This window comes from Alexandromys fortis, unplaced genomic scaffold, assembly GCF_014885135.2.
Source record: "Alexandromys fortis isolate MF-2015 unplaced genomic scaffold, M_Fortis_MF-2015_v1.1 scaffold_1, whole genome shotgun sequence".
Taxonomy (NCBI): domain Eukaryota; kingdom Metazoa; phylum Chordata; class Mammalia; order Rodentia; family Cricetidae; genus Alexandromys; species Alexandromys fortis.
Window position 1 is genome coordinate 4,244,435 of NW_026067927.1, and position 16,230 is coordinate 4,260,664.

Below are 16,230 nucleotides of genomic sequence, written 5' to 3' on the forward strand. Positions count from 1 at the left end.
TCATTCTTCCCAGGCAACTGTGAGGATGAAGTGAACTGCTAGAGCAGTGACCAGGCCCTAAGTCAGCCATCAAGACCCGCACAGGGCCTGTGCCTGCCAGCACCTGTCATGGGGAACAGAGCAGATGGACCCACGTCTTCCAGACATTTCCTCCTTAGTGCGAACAAGCATCCAATGTGCACTCCTGCTGAGAGGGAGTCCAGGCGGCTGGAGCTGTGGCAGACTGTGTGTGTGTGTTTGTGTGTATGTGCGTGTGCACGCACACCCATTCTGCCTCAGGCTTCGGGGGGGGGGGGGTCTTAGGCAGGCCTGGACATCTGAGAACAACAGGCCAGTCTGCCCCGACAATACATGCCATACCAGTACTCGTCACCAGAGGGCGCATGAGCAGTCCCGTATCCTGTTCCCACCCCCACCACCATTGCCTCCCTATCAGCCATCTAGATGACCCAACAGTGGAAGAAATTGAGGGTTCATGCACCTAGGTAGTAAACCACAGAAGGTGTAAGAGTGGTGACCTCAAAGTCCCCTAAATGTTTCTAGTTGGAGCAATCTCCCACAGACATGGCACATGCTGAGACAGAACACAGTGGACTGCCATTGGTAGGCACTGGTTTGTCAAGGTTCCTTGCTCCAGCCTCCAGAAGTCCCCCAGGAAGTAGTGGCTAATTTTATAGTTATTGTAATCCCAGCCTCCGGCCTCCATCTTTGATGGCCCTTCCCCACCATACCCGTTGAACCTTGACCCTTCTCCGGGGAGTGTTAAGGCAGCCCCCCAACCCTTGATCCCCCACAGGCTATTTAAACTGCTCCCCAGAAAATAAACATGTGGTTTTCCCTCTTCCTCCCCGGTGATCACGCATGGGCAGCTTTCTGTTTCCCGCCTCCTGAGAGCTCAGGTATCTAATTAAACCTGGATATCTTTTAATTTGGTCTGATTGGAATTATTTTGCATCGGTAGAGAGGCGCGGTTAGGAAATATTCCTAACAGTTATTGCCTGTGCTATTGAAAGTCTTGAAGAATTTTCTGTCGCAGCACTTTGTTCCTGTATCCAGGGTCCCTGGAGGACTCCCCCAGGAAAGAAAGCATGTCAGCAAGCAGACCTAGATTCCTGGTCCTTGGGAAGAAGGTTCCAGAGATTCCCTGACCTCTCCTTCCTGCTCGTCCCTTCTAGGGCTGCCAGTCTGGCTGCCACTGAGAAGGGGCTTCTAAGATTCCAGGGTACAGACTCCTTTGAGAGCTGAAGGAAGGCCAGAAAACAACCTAAAACAGCAGACATAGTCAGGGAATTTCACTTCTGTTTCCAGGCTGGGGCTGTTAGAATTTCTGACCCCTTTCCTGGCGTGCTGGCTTTTACAGCAGGGGCAGGCACAGCCCTGGCATTTGGGGCTCAGCCAACCGCACACACTCACTGGTTTTGTTTTGTGTTTTGTTGGTCTTCACAAGACTCCTGGGGTAGCACGCTAGCACCCAGGAAGCAGTCAACATGGTACATCCTGAGACCCATTTCGATGGTTTTGTCAACAGTCTGTTTTTCTTTTTCATTTTTTTTGTTATTAAGACAGGGTCTCATTGGTAGCCCTGCTACTTGGCTACAGAGTGAACTCAAGGCCAACCTGGTCAACTTAGAGAGACTGTCTTAAAAAACATCTACGTTATTTTCCACACAGAAGGCCTTGGGCTCTATCCCAGAACTTAAAACATCTATATATCATAAGGAAGCCATGAAGCCAGGGGCCAGAGATACACAGACAATGCCGTGCTGTGGATGTGGGATGCGCGCAGGGTTTGGAAGGTGCAAAGGAAGCAGGCCAGCATGCCACAGTCCAGTCAACAAGCTTAACTCATGCTTAACCCAGCAATTACACGTAGAAGTGATAATTTTGTCATTGGGGTTAACCAAACACATTACTAAAATTAATTTCACCTCCTTTTATGTTTATAATGTGGCTGCTAAAACATTTCAAGTTGCATGTATGAGTCACATCACATCGTAATATTGTATGAGTTTGCAGAGCCTTGCTGTAGGTGGTAGGGAACCAGCTAAGGTTTGCTGTTTGCAGACCATTGTACTGGACACATATGTATGCATAGTGCCACATGCAACACTTTGCTGATGCTGACTCTGAGAGGAAACCCAGGACTACACGCTCTTGTTACAGTTCTTCAGTTCGAAGATGCAGCAATTGCATAGCACACCAGTGAGTTCATTCACTTTTTTTTTCCTTTGAGATACTGGAGTTTGAGTCTAGGGCCCCATGCCTGAGAACTCTCCCACTGAGCTGCATCCTCAACCCAAATTCAGCATTTTGTACAAAAATAAATATCATGTTAAACATATGCATGGATTATCCATATACCTCACATTTAGAAACACTAAAGTCTGAAAAAGTAGGTCGCCCACGGGGAGGTAAAATAACACAATATCACATAGATCCTCTGGAGCCATGCTGCTTCCGCCAGCAGTCTTCTTTCATGGGTCCCAACAGGCATTTCCGTTTTTTCAATATGACGAACGACATTATGGGGAATATCTTTATCCGTGAGTCCTTGTCCCCTCCCCTGAGTATTTCCTCACACTAAAGCCTGTGTGGTGTATTTGTCAACCCTACTGGACTTGGGGACCCTGAGATCTCTCTAGCATACCTCATGCCCAGACCTTCTCCTGGCACAGTTCCCAGGAGACCTTTGCTTGGGGAGATGATGGGAAAGGAGAACTTGGCCCTACAACCTTGGCCACGAGTGGCTCCTTGGGCACAAGGTTGTCTTGCCAACGCAATGCTTGTGACTGTAGAGGCCCACGGGATGCCCTGGGGGGAAGCCTGGCTCACCTGTTCCCCACGCCGTCATAAACCCAGTGAGTGGAACCGATGCCCTGGAAGGCCGATGCCCAGTAGTAAAGACACGAGTTGAGGTGTAAGCTGTACAGCAGGTAGGCAGTGGTCCTGATGACCCTGCAGAGGGAGAGAGTGTGACACAGCCAGGAAGGTGACAGCTTGCCCCGGGGACATGAACTAGAGCTCAGTTTCCCCACAGCCCACCTCCTAGGTTTCCCTGCTGGAGCCACACAAGCCTGCCAGTCACTCGGGCAGACACCCTCTCTCTCCTCTGCTGCGTCCCTTTATTTCTAAAGTGGAGCTAACTGAGTCAACACACCACTGAGTCAATTCGGGTTTTTCTTTGTGGACGGGGATGGAATTGAACCCAGGGCACTTGGTTGGAGCCTTGTCGGAATGTGGGGCTGGAGAAGCTGAGGGGTCAAAGGAGAAATATGACCTGAGGAGCAGCAGAGAGACCAGTATGTACTGAGAAATGGCAATGAGCTACGTACTCCTTGAAATAGGAACAACGGACCTTGCTCCCAGGTATGGACTACCCGATTCTGGGCTCTACCTTGAACATCTATGTTGTGCCCACTGTGTTCTTACAATGGTCCCTTCTGTTAGAGCTAGGGTGGGGCTTCAGGTCCTTGGCCTGACACAGAAATGCTGACTTGTGACTTGAGCCAACCTGTGAGTGGCCTTGTCACAGTGGAGGGGGGGGGTGGTAAATAAGACATTCCTGGATCTTATCAAACAAACAGAATGAATATTCTTCCAGAGAAAAGGTTGGGCCGAGAAGAGGCCATGAGGCCTGGGTCGGGGCTTGGGTGTGTGTGTAGGTGTGCACACACACTGACATGCACATGTGCACATGCATGCACAGAGAACTCTCACCTGTAAACGTAGGCTTTGCTGAGGATGGCTTCCAAACGGTTATTAAACTCGAAGAAGGCCATGTACTAGAAGGGAGAGGGAGGCGTCAGGGTATCCCTGTGCCTGCTGGGGACACGGCACACTGCCCCTGACTCCCACCCTACCCCATGGCTACCGGATAACCTTCTTTGCCCTCTTTCTCCAGGAAAACGGTGTTGTCATGGTCCCCCTGTTAGTAATTCTCCCCGCTTACTGTCTTTGGGAAAGAACACCAGTATCATGTAAGGGGAACAGTAGGTTTAATTGGGTGGCTAGAGAAGTCCATTTAGGGGATCCTGAGTGCCCTGAATGGCCATCTGTCCTGACCACATTCACATGGCCAATCCTCCTAGGATCCTGGGTCCAGCCAGTGAGTGTCAGAATAAAACTACAGAATGACACCGAGTGCTGATAAAAAAAAAAAGGGTGCCTTGCATTCAAGTCCCTCCTTGGCATGCCCTTCCTCCTGTTACCCTGAGCAAGTCACCCAGCCCTTCCAAGGGCCAATTTCCCAATGCTCTGGATGGAGTCCATTATAAAGCAGAAGACCCTCCTTTGAGAAGCTCTGTAGGGATGAAGCTGGAGCTAGATTGCCTACATTCAAATCCAGACTCCACTCCTGCCTAGCTGTGTGACACTGGGCAAGTTCCTTAGCTTCTCTGTGTTTACCATTCTTAAGATGGTAAGAACAGCCAGGCGGTGGTGATGCACACCTTTAATTCCCAGCACTGGAAGGTAGAGGCAGGTGGATCTCTGTGTGTTTGAGGACAGCTTGGTCTACAGAGCGAGTTCCAGGATAGGCTTCAAAGCTACACAGAGAAATCCTCTCTCAAACCCCCCCCAAAATAAATAAATAATAAATAAATAAAAGATGGTAAGATCAGTATTCAAGTCATGGAATTGGAGAACTAGAATTAGTAAAGTCTTTGGGTCAGAGATGAACAAGAGTTTCCCAGAGTCACCAGCAATTAAAACAAGCTTCTTATTCATTCTTACTAAGGTATGCTCGGAGGGCATTCACCTCCCCAGCATCTCCTCTTGGGGACACCTTCCTTTCCCCAAGTGACAGTGCCCATGCCATGCACGGAAGGACTGAAGGCCTTGGGGACTTGCCAGTCTTACCTTCAAGCAGCGGGGCAGGCGAAGGAGGGGGTTCACTCCGAGTTTCAAGTAGAGGAAGTCCAAGGGCAGGAGGCAGAGCACGTCCATCTGAAATCCCAATGGGGCAGGGAATAAGGCACAGAACCTCAGGGGGAGGGGGGCTGAGGGACATGCCTCTGTCTGCCAGAGAAGGGTCAGAATGCTCAGGACAGCCTCAGATGAGAGGGCACAAGGCCTCCCTGCGTGGCTTCATAGACCATGGCGTTCATCTCCAGTGCAGCTCTGTTACTGACCAAGGTAAGGGACCCTGTGCTGCTGAATTGGAAGTGGAAACACAGACAGGGAAAGGTGTTTTGTGAGGGCTGCCCAGCCTGGGCTGTCTCAGAAGGCTTATGGCCCAGTGGGCAATCCCATGGGAGATGGGACTAGCCTCCCTTTATGTGCCAGGAACTACATAGCACAGACCCCCAAATACCCAGGTCCTCAGAGACCCAGCGACTATCGCTCATCCCCCCCCCCCCCTACCCTCCAGGTACACACCTTAAACCGGCGAGACTTCAGATAGTTATTACGCATCTCCTTTTTGTCTGTCTGGAAGAAGACAGTGATGGGGAAACGGTGTTAGATTAAGTTATGGCCAGAGAGAGCCAGGATGCCTCCTAGGCACACACAGCCACGCTGCCGGGAAGGTCTTGTGGTCGCAGGTGGGTGGCTACCATAGGAACAAGCTGTGCTGGAGTCACCAGCCAGCCTGTGATCTCATGGATGGAGGAAGGTGGGGACTCTCAGCTCCTCCCAGGATGACTAGACTAGTGGGGACTCTTGGCTCCTCCCAGGACGACTACCCACTTGATCTGTGAAGAGCTGGCAACTCTCTGATGGGGCTAGAGAGGAGTCTGGCCAACGACTCCCCGATTGTCACCAACACTTTCATTTCTGGCATATGCTGTCTCAGGGTATCACAGGCTCCTAGATTTTGGATTCATGTTACACTTTAATTCATGGTGCCTGTTGTTAATAATAGCGTTTGTGGCCTGTGAACCAGCTGTTGGCCTAGCATCCCTTACACATAAGGTACAATGTCCAAGACCTTAACTGGTACATTTTATTTTACCAGCTGTTATGCTAACCCCCTTACATGGAACTCAAAAACCCCATATAGCTTAACAATTTAGCTTTATAACACTATTGATTTCCTTTTTTAATCAAATGATTCTTTTTACTGTTCTATTTTTCTTCGTGTGTGTGTGTGTGTGTGTGTGTGTGTGTGTGTGTGTGTGTGTGTGCAGGTGTCCACAGAGGCCAGAAGAGGGCACTGGATCCCCTCTAGCTACCCGATGTGTGTGCCAGAACTGAACTTGGGTCCTCTGGAAGACCAGGAAGTGTTCCTAACTGCTGAGCCATCTCTCCAGAGACCTTGACTCATTTTGTTTTGAGACAGGGTCTCCCTCTGGAGACCAAGCTGGCCTCAGACTTACAAAGATCCTCCCTGCCTCTGTCTCCCGGGTGCAGGGATTATAGGTGTGTGCCGCCATGCCTGGCTCCCTCATAATTCTTATCAATATAATGAAAGTTGCCAAAACCTTTCCCTAATATGTTTCTGCCTGCTTGTCAGCCCCCTTCCATATGTTAATGGCCTGACTTCTTCCATTGATACTTACAACCAGTAAGTATCAAAGAAAATTCTAATTCAGAAGAAGAGGTCACTTGAAGCTGTTTGAAAAGAAAGCCCCAGCTTTGCTATACTGTCGACCTTTTTTTTTTTTAACTTTGCAATGGTGAAGATGGACCCCGGGGCCTCGGGAGCTAGGCAAGTACCGCTGAGCTACACACCCAGCCCTCGGTGTGGAGTTTTAGGAAACGACTTGCTCACAAGGATGCCTGCCTCTCTTTTCCTTTCCTTTGTCCTATCCCTTCCCCCCACCCCAAGCCGCTATGTTTTTAAGACAGGGTTTTGCCAGGCAGTGGTGGCACAAGCCTTTAATTCCAGCACTTGGAAGGCAGAGGCAGATGGATCTCTGAGCTCAAGGTCAGCCTGGTCTACAGAGTGAGTTCCAGGACAACCAGAGCTACACAGAGATAACCTGTCTCAAACAAACAAAAAACAACAACAACAAAAAGACAAGTTTTGACTACACAGCCTGGTGTAGCTTCAAACTCAGCTCTACCGGCCTCAACCTCCTGAATCCTAGGCATGGGTCACACCAGCAGGGTTGCAGTCAGGTCTTTGGTTTCCTCTCAGTAAGGGGCCAGCTCAGGCTGTTGCCTATAGCAGCTCATCACCCTGCCCTCGGCAGGAGGCACTCAGCTCCTGAGCCCTGCACTCTGCATATGACGTCTGGTTTCAGAGCAATACTTGCATCATAGGGAAGCTGTTACTATCTTGTTCATGGATGATGATGCTGAAGCTCAGAGAGGACTTCAGCTAGAATATGAAGCAGGTGCACCAGCCCCAGATGCTATTCTCTGGACCACTTCTTTAACTCTATCAGGTGGTCCAGAACGCAGTTCATCCCTGGATGGCATCTAATGTGTAATGTGAACACATGCAAGTGGTCCAGAACCAAGACACACAGCCATGAGCAGCCACTGCAGGGTTTCCTTGTCATTCTTTCTATCACCTGCCACAGCATCAAAGGTCAGTCCCCCGAAGGCCCCGGCCACCCCCTCCTCCGGCCTGTGACTCACAATGATGTCCCCGCCTTTGACGAACTGCAGGCGCATCTGGAACACGGTGATGTCCAGGAGGTAGATGAGATCACACAGGTAATCCATCACCAGCCAGAAGTGGATGTTGTCCGGCCGCTGGTACGGGAAGGCCCACCTCACGGGGATCAGCCAGCAGTTCCAGTTCCAGGCCAGCACCACGAAGAACAGCCACAAGATGTACATGAGGTCTGAGGGGCGACAGGGATGGGCTTGAAGGCCAGCAAGGCAGGACGCTTCCCCCCGGGCTCCTGCGTGTGGCTTTCACTCCGCTTTCACTCCGCGGAAGATAGACAGACAGACAGGTATATGAGTGGATGAGGGGATAGGTGGGCATGGAGGTCACTGATGGGCCATGAAAGGGCACAGTCTTCTGATAAGGGGGCATGGTGGTGTTACTGGATAACAGACAGCTAAGTGGAAACCCCTTTGGCTTTCCCTCTTTCAGAATTTTTTATTATGTCCATTTATTTATGGAGGGGCATAGGGTACCACAGAGTATTTTGGAGGTTGGAGGTCAACTCTCGGGAGTTGGTTCTTTCCTTTCACCGTGTGTGTCCTCGGGATGGAACTTATGTTGTAAGTCCTGGGTGGCATATTTACCCACCGAGCTACCTCACCAGCCCATGGACAGTTTTTGACAATAAATTTTCTGTCTTAGGAATTCTAGAGCAGTAAACGACACACGGAGAGTGGACAGACAGATGGATACAGATATGGGCAGATACCTGGGCAGACTAGAGATGACTTGGTATCTTAGAAACCCAGTAGACACCAAGGGTTGGGGTCCTACCCCTGGGTGACTCCCTGTTTAACTAAGATATTCCTCCCTGGCACCTGCCTTGGTCTTTTCAAAGTCACAAGAAAGCACCAGCTGAGAAGGCAAGGGGCTCCAGCGTAAACTGTAAAGTGTGGTGCACATGGGGTGGGTGCTGGGCTGGAGGACTATGGTCTGGACTTACAGAGGATCATGGGAATCTACTCCGAATTAGGACGAACTCCACCTTGCTTCTGCTCTGAGCCCACAGGGCCAGCTTGGAAAGAAGACTTAGCAAGGTCAAGGTGAGGAGTCCAATTGGCTGCTTCTCAGGTAGTTCATTCCTTTGTGCCTCAACTTCTTCATCTGTAAAATGGGTGTGATCTATGTTCCTAGCCCAGGGACTTGTGTTAAAGAATTGGGCAAGTATATGTGGAATCATTTTGGAAAGTGTGAGGAATTGTGACCCCCTCCGAGGGGACTCACTGGTGAGCGGGTCGATGCTCTGGGGAAACCGGTACATCTTCCAGGGCCTGCGCTTGAACTTGCAGCAGAGCATGTTGCAGTAGTGTTCCTCCTCTGCTGCCTCCGCCTCCACGGGCTTCTGCGCTGGGGCCGGCTCTGGGGCCTTCTTGGCTGGGGCTGTGGGATGACACTAGTGACCATCTGACCCAGCCCCGGGGCTTTGTGGAGGATATGAGGGAAAAGGTCCCACCCACAGAGCTGGGACTACAAGGGCCTCCACACGTCCAAACACACAACTCGCTCATAAACTCTGAGTGCAGAAGCCGATACGTCCCTTGGGAGCGAACTCCATGGCTCCCTCTTCCACAGTCCCTGGCAGCTCTTCCTACACCCCAGCCAGGAGGTGCTCCTCGAGAGCACACTTCGTCTCAGTGCGTGCATGCGCGCATGTGCGTCTGTCTGTCTGTCTATATGTATGTCAGTGGACTCCTTGCTCCTTTTATAGGCAGGGCATTTTGTGCCAATGCTCCCATCTTCCTTGGGGACCTGTGAAATCAGACTTCTCAGAGTAGGACTCAGCTCCACTATCTGCCTGAGATTCAGCCTCGCGTGGGTCTGTGATGCTGCAGCTTGGCTCTTAGGGGTCCAACACGGTTGTGTTTCTAGTGTTAAGAGTGTGAAGTCAGTCTCTGATCATCTGTCATGGGCATTTGAGTTCCAGTGTACAACCCTTGTCAGAAAAACCTAGAAAATATCCCTGACAAAAAGCTTGTAGTATAGGGGCACACACCTTTAATCCCAGTGCTTGGGAAGCAGATGCAGGTGGATCTCTGTGAGCTCAAGAACAGCCTGGTCTACAAAGTGAGTTAGAGGCCAGCCAGGGCTACACAGTGAGATTCTATTTAAAAAAGGAAAAGAAAAACATCTTTGAGTTCATTCTTGTAAATTTTCTTTCTCTGTCTTTGTTTCTGTGTCTGACAGTATCTCACTATATAGTTCAGGCTAGCTCCAAACTTGTGATCCTCCAGCCTCAGACTCCCAAGTGCTAGGGGTTCCAGACGTTTATCACCTTGTTGGACAACTCCTTAAAGAAGGAGACGTTAGACCAGCACGCTGGCTCACACCTGTAACACCAGCATGTAGGAGGTGTTCCCAGTCAACCTGGGACTATGGATGAGTGCCAGGCCAGCTGGGGCTATAGAATGAGATCTGGTCTCAAAAAAGAAAACAAGAACTATTCAGTTGGCCCTAGCAAGGCACCTGTGCCTCTGAACATAAAGACAGCCTGCTGCTGGGCGGCGGTGGCACATACCTTTGGTCCCTGCCCTTAGGAGACAGAGGCAGTAGGATCTCTGAGTTTGAGACCAGCCTGGTCTACAGCATGAGTTCCAGGACAGCCAGGCCGAGAGAGAGAGAGAGAGAGAGAGAGAGAGAGAGAGAGAGAGAGAGAGAGAGAGAGAGAGAGAGAGAGAGAGAGAGAGAGAGAGACTGTTCCCGGAGCAGCTGTGCTATGGCTGATAGCCAGCCTGAGATAGATATCCTAGCCCCCTCCCTTATGGGAGAAGGAGGCAGAAGAGTCTATAAGCCACTGGCTGAGAAGACCAAGTTCACTTTTGACTTTCTTTCTCTCCTGAGTACACATCTAAGCCCCAAATCTAGAGTTTGGGGTTCTGGGCTTTTCTCACATACCCCAACCATTTGCTTTCGCCACTCTCCCCATGAGTAGGTGCCGGGGTTCCCCGGGCACCCCACCCTCCTTGGCCCATGGCCACCTCCATCCCCACTCACAGGGCTTGGGGCTCTCCTCATCGGAGGTGACGTCGGGGTCAATGAGCTTCTCCTTCACCTTCTCCGTGCGCTCCTTGAACAGCTTCACCAGCTCCTGGAGCCGGTCGTTGATGATGGCACTGTTCTGGCTGGCTGTGGAGGCTGCACGGTCCTGACCACTGTGGGAGCACGGCCGAGGATAAACACCAAGCAGGAAGGGTGCCCAGGACCCCAGGCCTATGCTGAGTAATGTCTATGCCTCCACTTCTAGCAGAGCCCAAGGGAGGCCGCTCCAGCCATTTTTTTTCTGACAATACCAGACACATTTCACTCCCTTAGCTTCTGCAGTAGCTGAGATTATAGGCCTGTGCCACCATGTGTGGCTCAAGTTTTCTCTCTCTCTAGTCTTGACCAGAACTTGTTATAAATTGCACAAAGATAGCAGAATCACTGACACTTGGGTCCCTAAATGATTGCATGCAACAGACACTTCCACTGACCTGAAAGGCACAGATAGATCTGTGGCTATAACATATGAAGAATTCTGTCTTTTTAGCTGCTGGATCATCGGGACCTGTTTATTCCAACAGAGTAGTCTACACAGCTAATGCGTGGCTCTCCATATTGACCCCCACTTACTCAGCCTCCTGTGGGGTGGTGGGGTCTGACCAGGCAACCACTGGGGACTCAGCGGGTGACAGTGCCTTGAGCTCTTCGGCTTCATCGTCCTGAGAAGGTAGCTTCTTCCTGTAGGGACCCAGACAGGTATACACCCTTCAGAGAAGGCCGGCTAATGGAAGTAAATGATGGGCTTCGAACTGGTTCTTGGGAGGAGAGAGGGCCTGATCTTGGGACCTCGGTCTGCACACCTCTCAGTGGCCTGGCCCAAAGTGAAGAGCATGGACTTAGTATCAGGAAAACTTAAGAGTCTGACCTTGACACAGTGCTTAAATGCTAAAGTGCCTCCTTCTCTTCTTCCATAAGCAGCACTGAATCTACCCAATACGTAAAGAGGTGCTGTCCCTTAGCTAAGTCTCTGCCTAAGTGTCCGTCTGTCCTTCTGCCTCCTGTTTCTGATCTGAAGTTTTCCCAACCCCACTCTCATATCATACTACCCTTCAGCTGTGAGGCAAAGCCTTGGAGTTCATTCTCCAGACCACAATGTGACCTTGAACAAGTCCCCTCCATTTTATTGCTAGGCTCCTAACTAAAGAATGAAGCTAAGTTATCTGGGGGAGGCCCTGTCATTCAGGAAGACCACAGACAGCCAAATTTGGAGCCACTAGTATCTTGTCTGATTAAATCTGCTGTGGGCAGCGGGGCCCTTGGAACTATTTGACACTGGCAACTTAGGGTTAATTCTCTGGACTTTTCCACCTTCAAGAGTGGTGATGAGTTGCTTTATGGAGGAACTAAAAAACCTGAGAAAGATGGAAATTTATTAACATTACAAAAAAAAAATCCCCAGCCTCAGAGAAAGATCTGCTTAGGGTGGAGTAGAGTAAGTTAATACAGAAACACATAGGTGGTACCTGGAGGATGCAGGTCAGGTCAACAGTTAGGAATGATTTCTGTGTGTCTATGTATCTCTGTGTGTCCTTGTCTGGTGTGTGTGTGTGTGTGTGTGTGTGTGTGTGTTTTTCTCTCGGTTTCTTTCCCATTTTCTAACAGGGTATTGTCATGTGTTCGCTTAGAAGCGAACATGAGATAATAAACATAGAAGAGAAAAATGGCCATTTCCCAAAGACTCATATTAGCATATATGAATGCATGGAACCCAGAGTCTGGGGACATAGGTAAGCATGCTAGCACACGAACATAGATAGACATGCTAGTGCACGAACATAGATAGGCGTGTTAGCACACAAAAGCAATGCATTAGCTTGTCAAGGGAGGAGTCTGAACAGTAGGGAACAAGATGAGGGCTTAGGACCTAAACGTGAGTGTTCCCCATGAGAATAACACGACAATGCATGTGGATGGGCCCACATAAAAAGGTCCTTTGGCATACAAGAAATAAAAGAGGTTAGGCTAGGTGTGATGTCACACCTCCGTAGTCACACCTTGGGGGAGCAGAGGCAGGAAGCTTGGGAATTCAAGCACACCTGGGCTCGTGGGACAGAATGAGGCTACAGAGTTTGCCCAGCTGTGAGGATGTGGGTCCGTGTGCTGAACTCAGTGGCACCAGGATCAGCTAGGGGCCCAGAGGGTGGTCTGGCTGGGTGCTTTAGCCATGACACTGTGATAACACAGTCAAGTGGTTCAGTTCAAAAAGGAGGCCCTGGGTGCTGGTGGATGAGACGGTTCGGTGGGACAAGGTGCTTGTCGCGCAAAACTGGAGACTGAAGGTCAACCCCAGTATCTCGCAAAGGTAGAGAGAGAAAATCGATGCCACAGAGTTGTCTTCTGACCCCCGCATGCACGCCATGGCACATGCACACACTAAATAAATACACGTTTTTAAATTGTTCAGAGATGCTGGGAGTGTGAGCTCTTGACTAGTGTGCGAGGTCCTGAGCTTGGAAAAGAAAAAATTAAGAGGAAAAATAAACAAGGCCTAGCTCTCTGCCAATTATAATCATATGTGTTCTTTAGGAAGCAATACTCTGAATGTAGAATAAAATAAAATAAAAGGGGGTAGGAGTTAGCTGTCACATTTAGTGTATATGAAAATGTTTGCCTTCTTCGGCAGCATCTCTCTGTCCCGCAGCTGAGGGTGTGTGGACTAGGACTCTGAGAACTTCTCAGGACCACCAGCAGAGGAGATCTCAGCCCTGCTGTTTCCCATTCATCTATCAGGCTAACGGCTCCACGAGGACAAAAGCCCAAGCAAATCATCACGGCTAACCTGTGAACTGCTGCAGCAGAGCCCGGGACCCTGAGGGTATCAGATTTGGTAGGTGAAGGTGGTCTCTCCGGTGAAGGGACCTTCTCCTCTGGGATGAGGGGGAGACTGTCAGCATCAGCATCCGTGTCCTCTACCTGGAGCTCTGGGTGCTCCTTTGTGCCTGGTACTGGGAAGAGGAAGGAAGGGATTGTCAGAGAGAGAAGTCAGGTTCTGGGGCTGTATTTGAAGGGTCTCTGGTAGCTTTGCCTCCCCGCTGAAGTTCCCAGCCAAGCTCCATGCAGCCTGAGATCCTTGCTTATTACCACCACCCCAGCCCCAAACACAGGAGCTCGAAATCCAGCCTCAGTCTCTCTCTTAACTTCCCAGGGTGGCAATCAGCGGCGACCTGGGGAGGCCGGGACTAAGTGTCACACAGACAGGCCCATCTGTTCCTATCTCAAGGTAGGAGAAACTACGTCTTCCATGCCTGTAGGGAGGGCAGGAACCGAGGCCTTGGATTCTTGAAGGGTCTCCAATTCAGAGGTATTGCTGTCTTAGTCAAGTGTTTATCCGGGAATCTGCTTTGGAGGGTATTAGCGTCTATACCAGAGGCCCCCAGAGTCACCTGTTGTCTACTTGGACCTCTGAAAAGCCAGGACCTTCTTTCTCAGGATCAGGTACTTCCTGGAGAGTCCGCATGTGGCACCTTGGGGACCTAGAGGACACTGGAGGGCTGACTATACCCCGTAGGGAGCCTTACAGGCAGCAGGACACAAGCCTGCTCCCCAGCAAGGCAGGAAAGGTACTCCGAAATCACTGTCCCTGGGATGCTTCTGCTCACAGCCAGCATGGAAAGTCGAGTGCAGAGCTTACAGTTTCCAATGGGAAGGAAAGGGGGCCTCAGGCCTCGGTGTTTGTTTTGCTAAGTCATATGTTCCCCCAGAGGAGGACAAGCAAGAATGGGAAAGTGTTTTCAACACTGAGGCAGATCATGTCAATTGCTAGAATTCAGCAGTTCTCAACCTGTGGGCCTCGACCCCCGCAGGGGTTATGTATTAGATATTTGCATTAAGATTCCTAAACCAGGCCATGGTGGCACACACCTTTAATCCCAGCACTTAGGAGGCAGAGGCTGGTGAACCCCTGTGAGTTCGAGGCCAGCCTGGTCTACAAGAGCTAGTTCCAGGATAGGCCCCCAATGCTACAGAGAAACCCTGTCTTGAAAAACAAAACAAAACAAAACAAAAACCCAACCAAACAAACAAAAAAGGATCCCTAGCAATAACAAAATTACAGTTATGAAGTAGCAATAAAGTAAATTTATGGTTGGGGAACTGTGCTAAAGGGTTGTATTAGAAAGGTTGACAACCGCTGTGCTAGGTTGACAAGAGGTCCTCCAGGCTCAGGAGAAGAGGAGAGGTCACCATGGGAGCAGAAGAGGAAGGACAGCAAAACTTAGACCTCAGGGTCCCCACGCTGCTCCCATGGCCTCAGCTCCAGGCCCAGCATGTACATAAGGTCTGCTCCAATCTCAGCAAGTATGACTCAGGGAGCCAGGCAGGGAATGCCCTCTACCCCTGCCTGCCCTAGGCAGGACTCCCCACTGCCACACCCCCAACAGGGGGAGAAACAATCAGCTGGTAGAGGGCAGTTCAGATGAGACAGGTTTATATTAGATTGACCTACACTAAGAATATTAGAAAGAGAAAGACTTTCAGAATAGTGAGAGAATGTTTACTGTTAAGCACTTACAATGCATACCCCCCCTTTCCCTTTCTCTTGGGAAGTTTTTAAAAATTACATTAAGCCAGGCTCGGCAGCACACACCTTTAATCCCAGCATTTGGGAGGCAGAGGCAGGTGGATCTCTGAGTTCAAGACCAGCCTGGGCTATACAGAGAAATCCTGTCTTGAAAAAAAATTACATTTATTTATTACATGTGGTGTGTAAGCAGTTGCCATTGTGTGTGTGTGTGTGTGTGTGTGTGTGTGTGCGCGCGCGCAAGTCACAGGACAACTTGTAGGAATTGATTCTCCCCTTCCATTCTGGGGATTGATCACCAGGCTTGGCAACATGCACCTGACCTACTGAAGCATCTTGCTGGCCAGCGTGCCTTCCTTCCCTTCCCCTCCCTCCATCCCTCTTTTCCTTTCCTTTCCTCTCCTTTCCTTTCCTCCCTCCCTCCCTCCCTCCCTCCCTCCCTCCCTCCCTCCCTCCCTTCCTTCCTTCCTGGGTTTCCTTACATAGCCCATGTTGACCTTGAATTTCCAATCTTCTTGCCTCAGTCTCTCCAGTGCTGATTTACAGGTGTGTCCTAGAACTTGCTTTGTAGACCAGGCTGGCCTTGAACTCACAGAGATCTATCTGCCTGCCTCTGCCAGTGCTGGGATGAAAAGCATGTACCACTATTGCTGGGCTTCCGTTATTGTGCTTTAAATGTTAAGTATTTACATCTATTCCCTTCCTCCACCGCCCACTGAAATGGGGTCTTGCTGGGGTTTGAGCTGACTATGCAGTCTGGGCTTAACCAATGGTCTCCCCCCAGCTTCCTGAGAGTCAGGGGTCATAGGTTCTCAGCAGTCAGGCAGGGCCTGTAAGCTTCCCCATCTGTTCTGTGTTGTTACTCAGTTTCCACCTTGTCCCTCAGGGAACTGGAAAGCTCAGAACCCTGCTTTAGTGCAGACCAGACCCAGCTCAGAAGCCCTTAGCGTGACTAACCAACTGCCAGCTTTGTTTTGAGGGAAGGTCTTGCTACGTAGCCCAGGCTAGCCTGAACTCCCAAGTGCTGGGATTGATTACAGCAGGCACTACCACACCCAGACCAGGATCAACACTCTTGCTGCACTCTGTCTTTCAATCCTGGTCCCTGGGC

The 16,230-nt window shown here is 50.3% G+C and overlaps 1 protein-coding gene across 1 annotated transcript in view; it reads right to left on the reverse strand.

Moving 5' to 3' along the window:
• Cngb1 (cyclic nucleotide gated channel subunit beta 1) overlaps nt 1-16,230 on the reverse strand; it is a 70,625-nt gene that overhangs the window by 16,198 nt on the left and 38,197 nt on the right. Inside the window, exons 19-27 of the mRNA XM_050143406.1 lie at nt 13,380-13,545; nt 11,171-11,278; nt 10,553-10,710; nt 8,786-8,941; nt 7,525-7,733; nt 5,377-5,427; nt 4,858-4,944; nt 3,718-3,782; nt 2,833-2,955 (exon numbers count right to left, since the gene is read on the reverse strand). Of these exons, the coding sequence (XP_049999363.1) occupies nt 2,833-2,955; nt 3,718-3,782; nt 4,858-4,944; nt 5,377-5,427; nt 7,525-7,733; nt 8,786-8,941; nt 10,553-10,710; nt 11,171-11,278; nt 13,380-13,545 (1,123 nt within the window). The remainder of the gene's footprint in view (nt 1-2,832; nt 2,956-3,717; nt 3,783-4,857; nt 4,945-5,376; nt 5,428-7,524; nt 7,734-8,785; nt 8,942-10,552; nt 10,711-11,170; nt 11,279-13,379; nt 13,546-16,230) is intronic.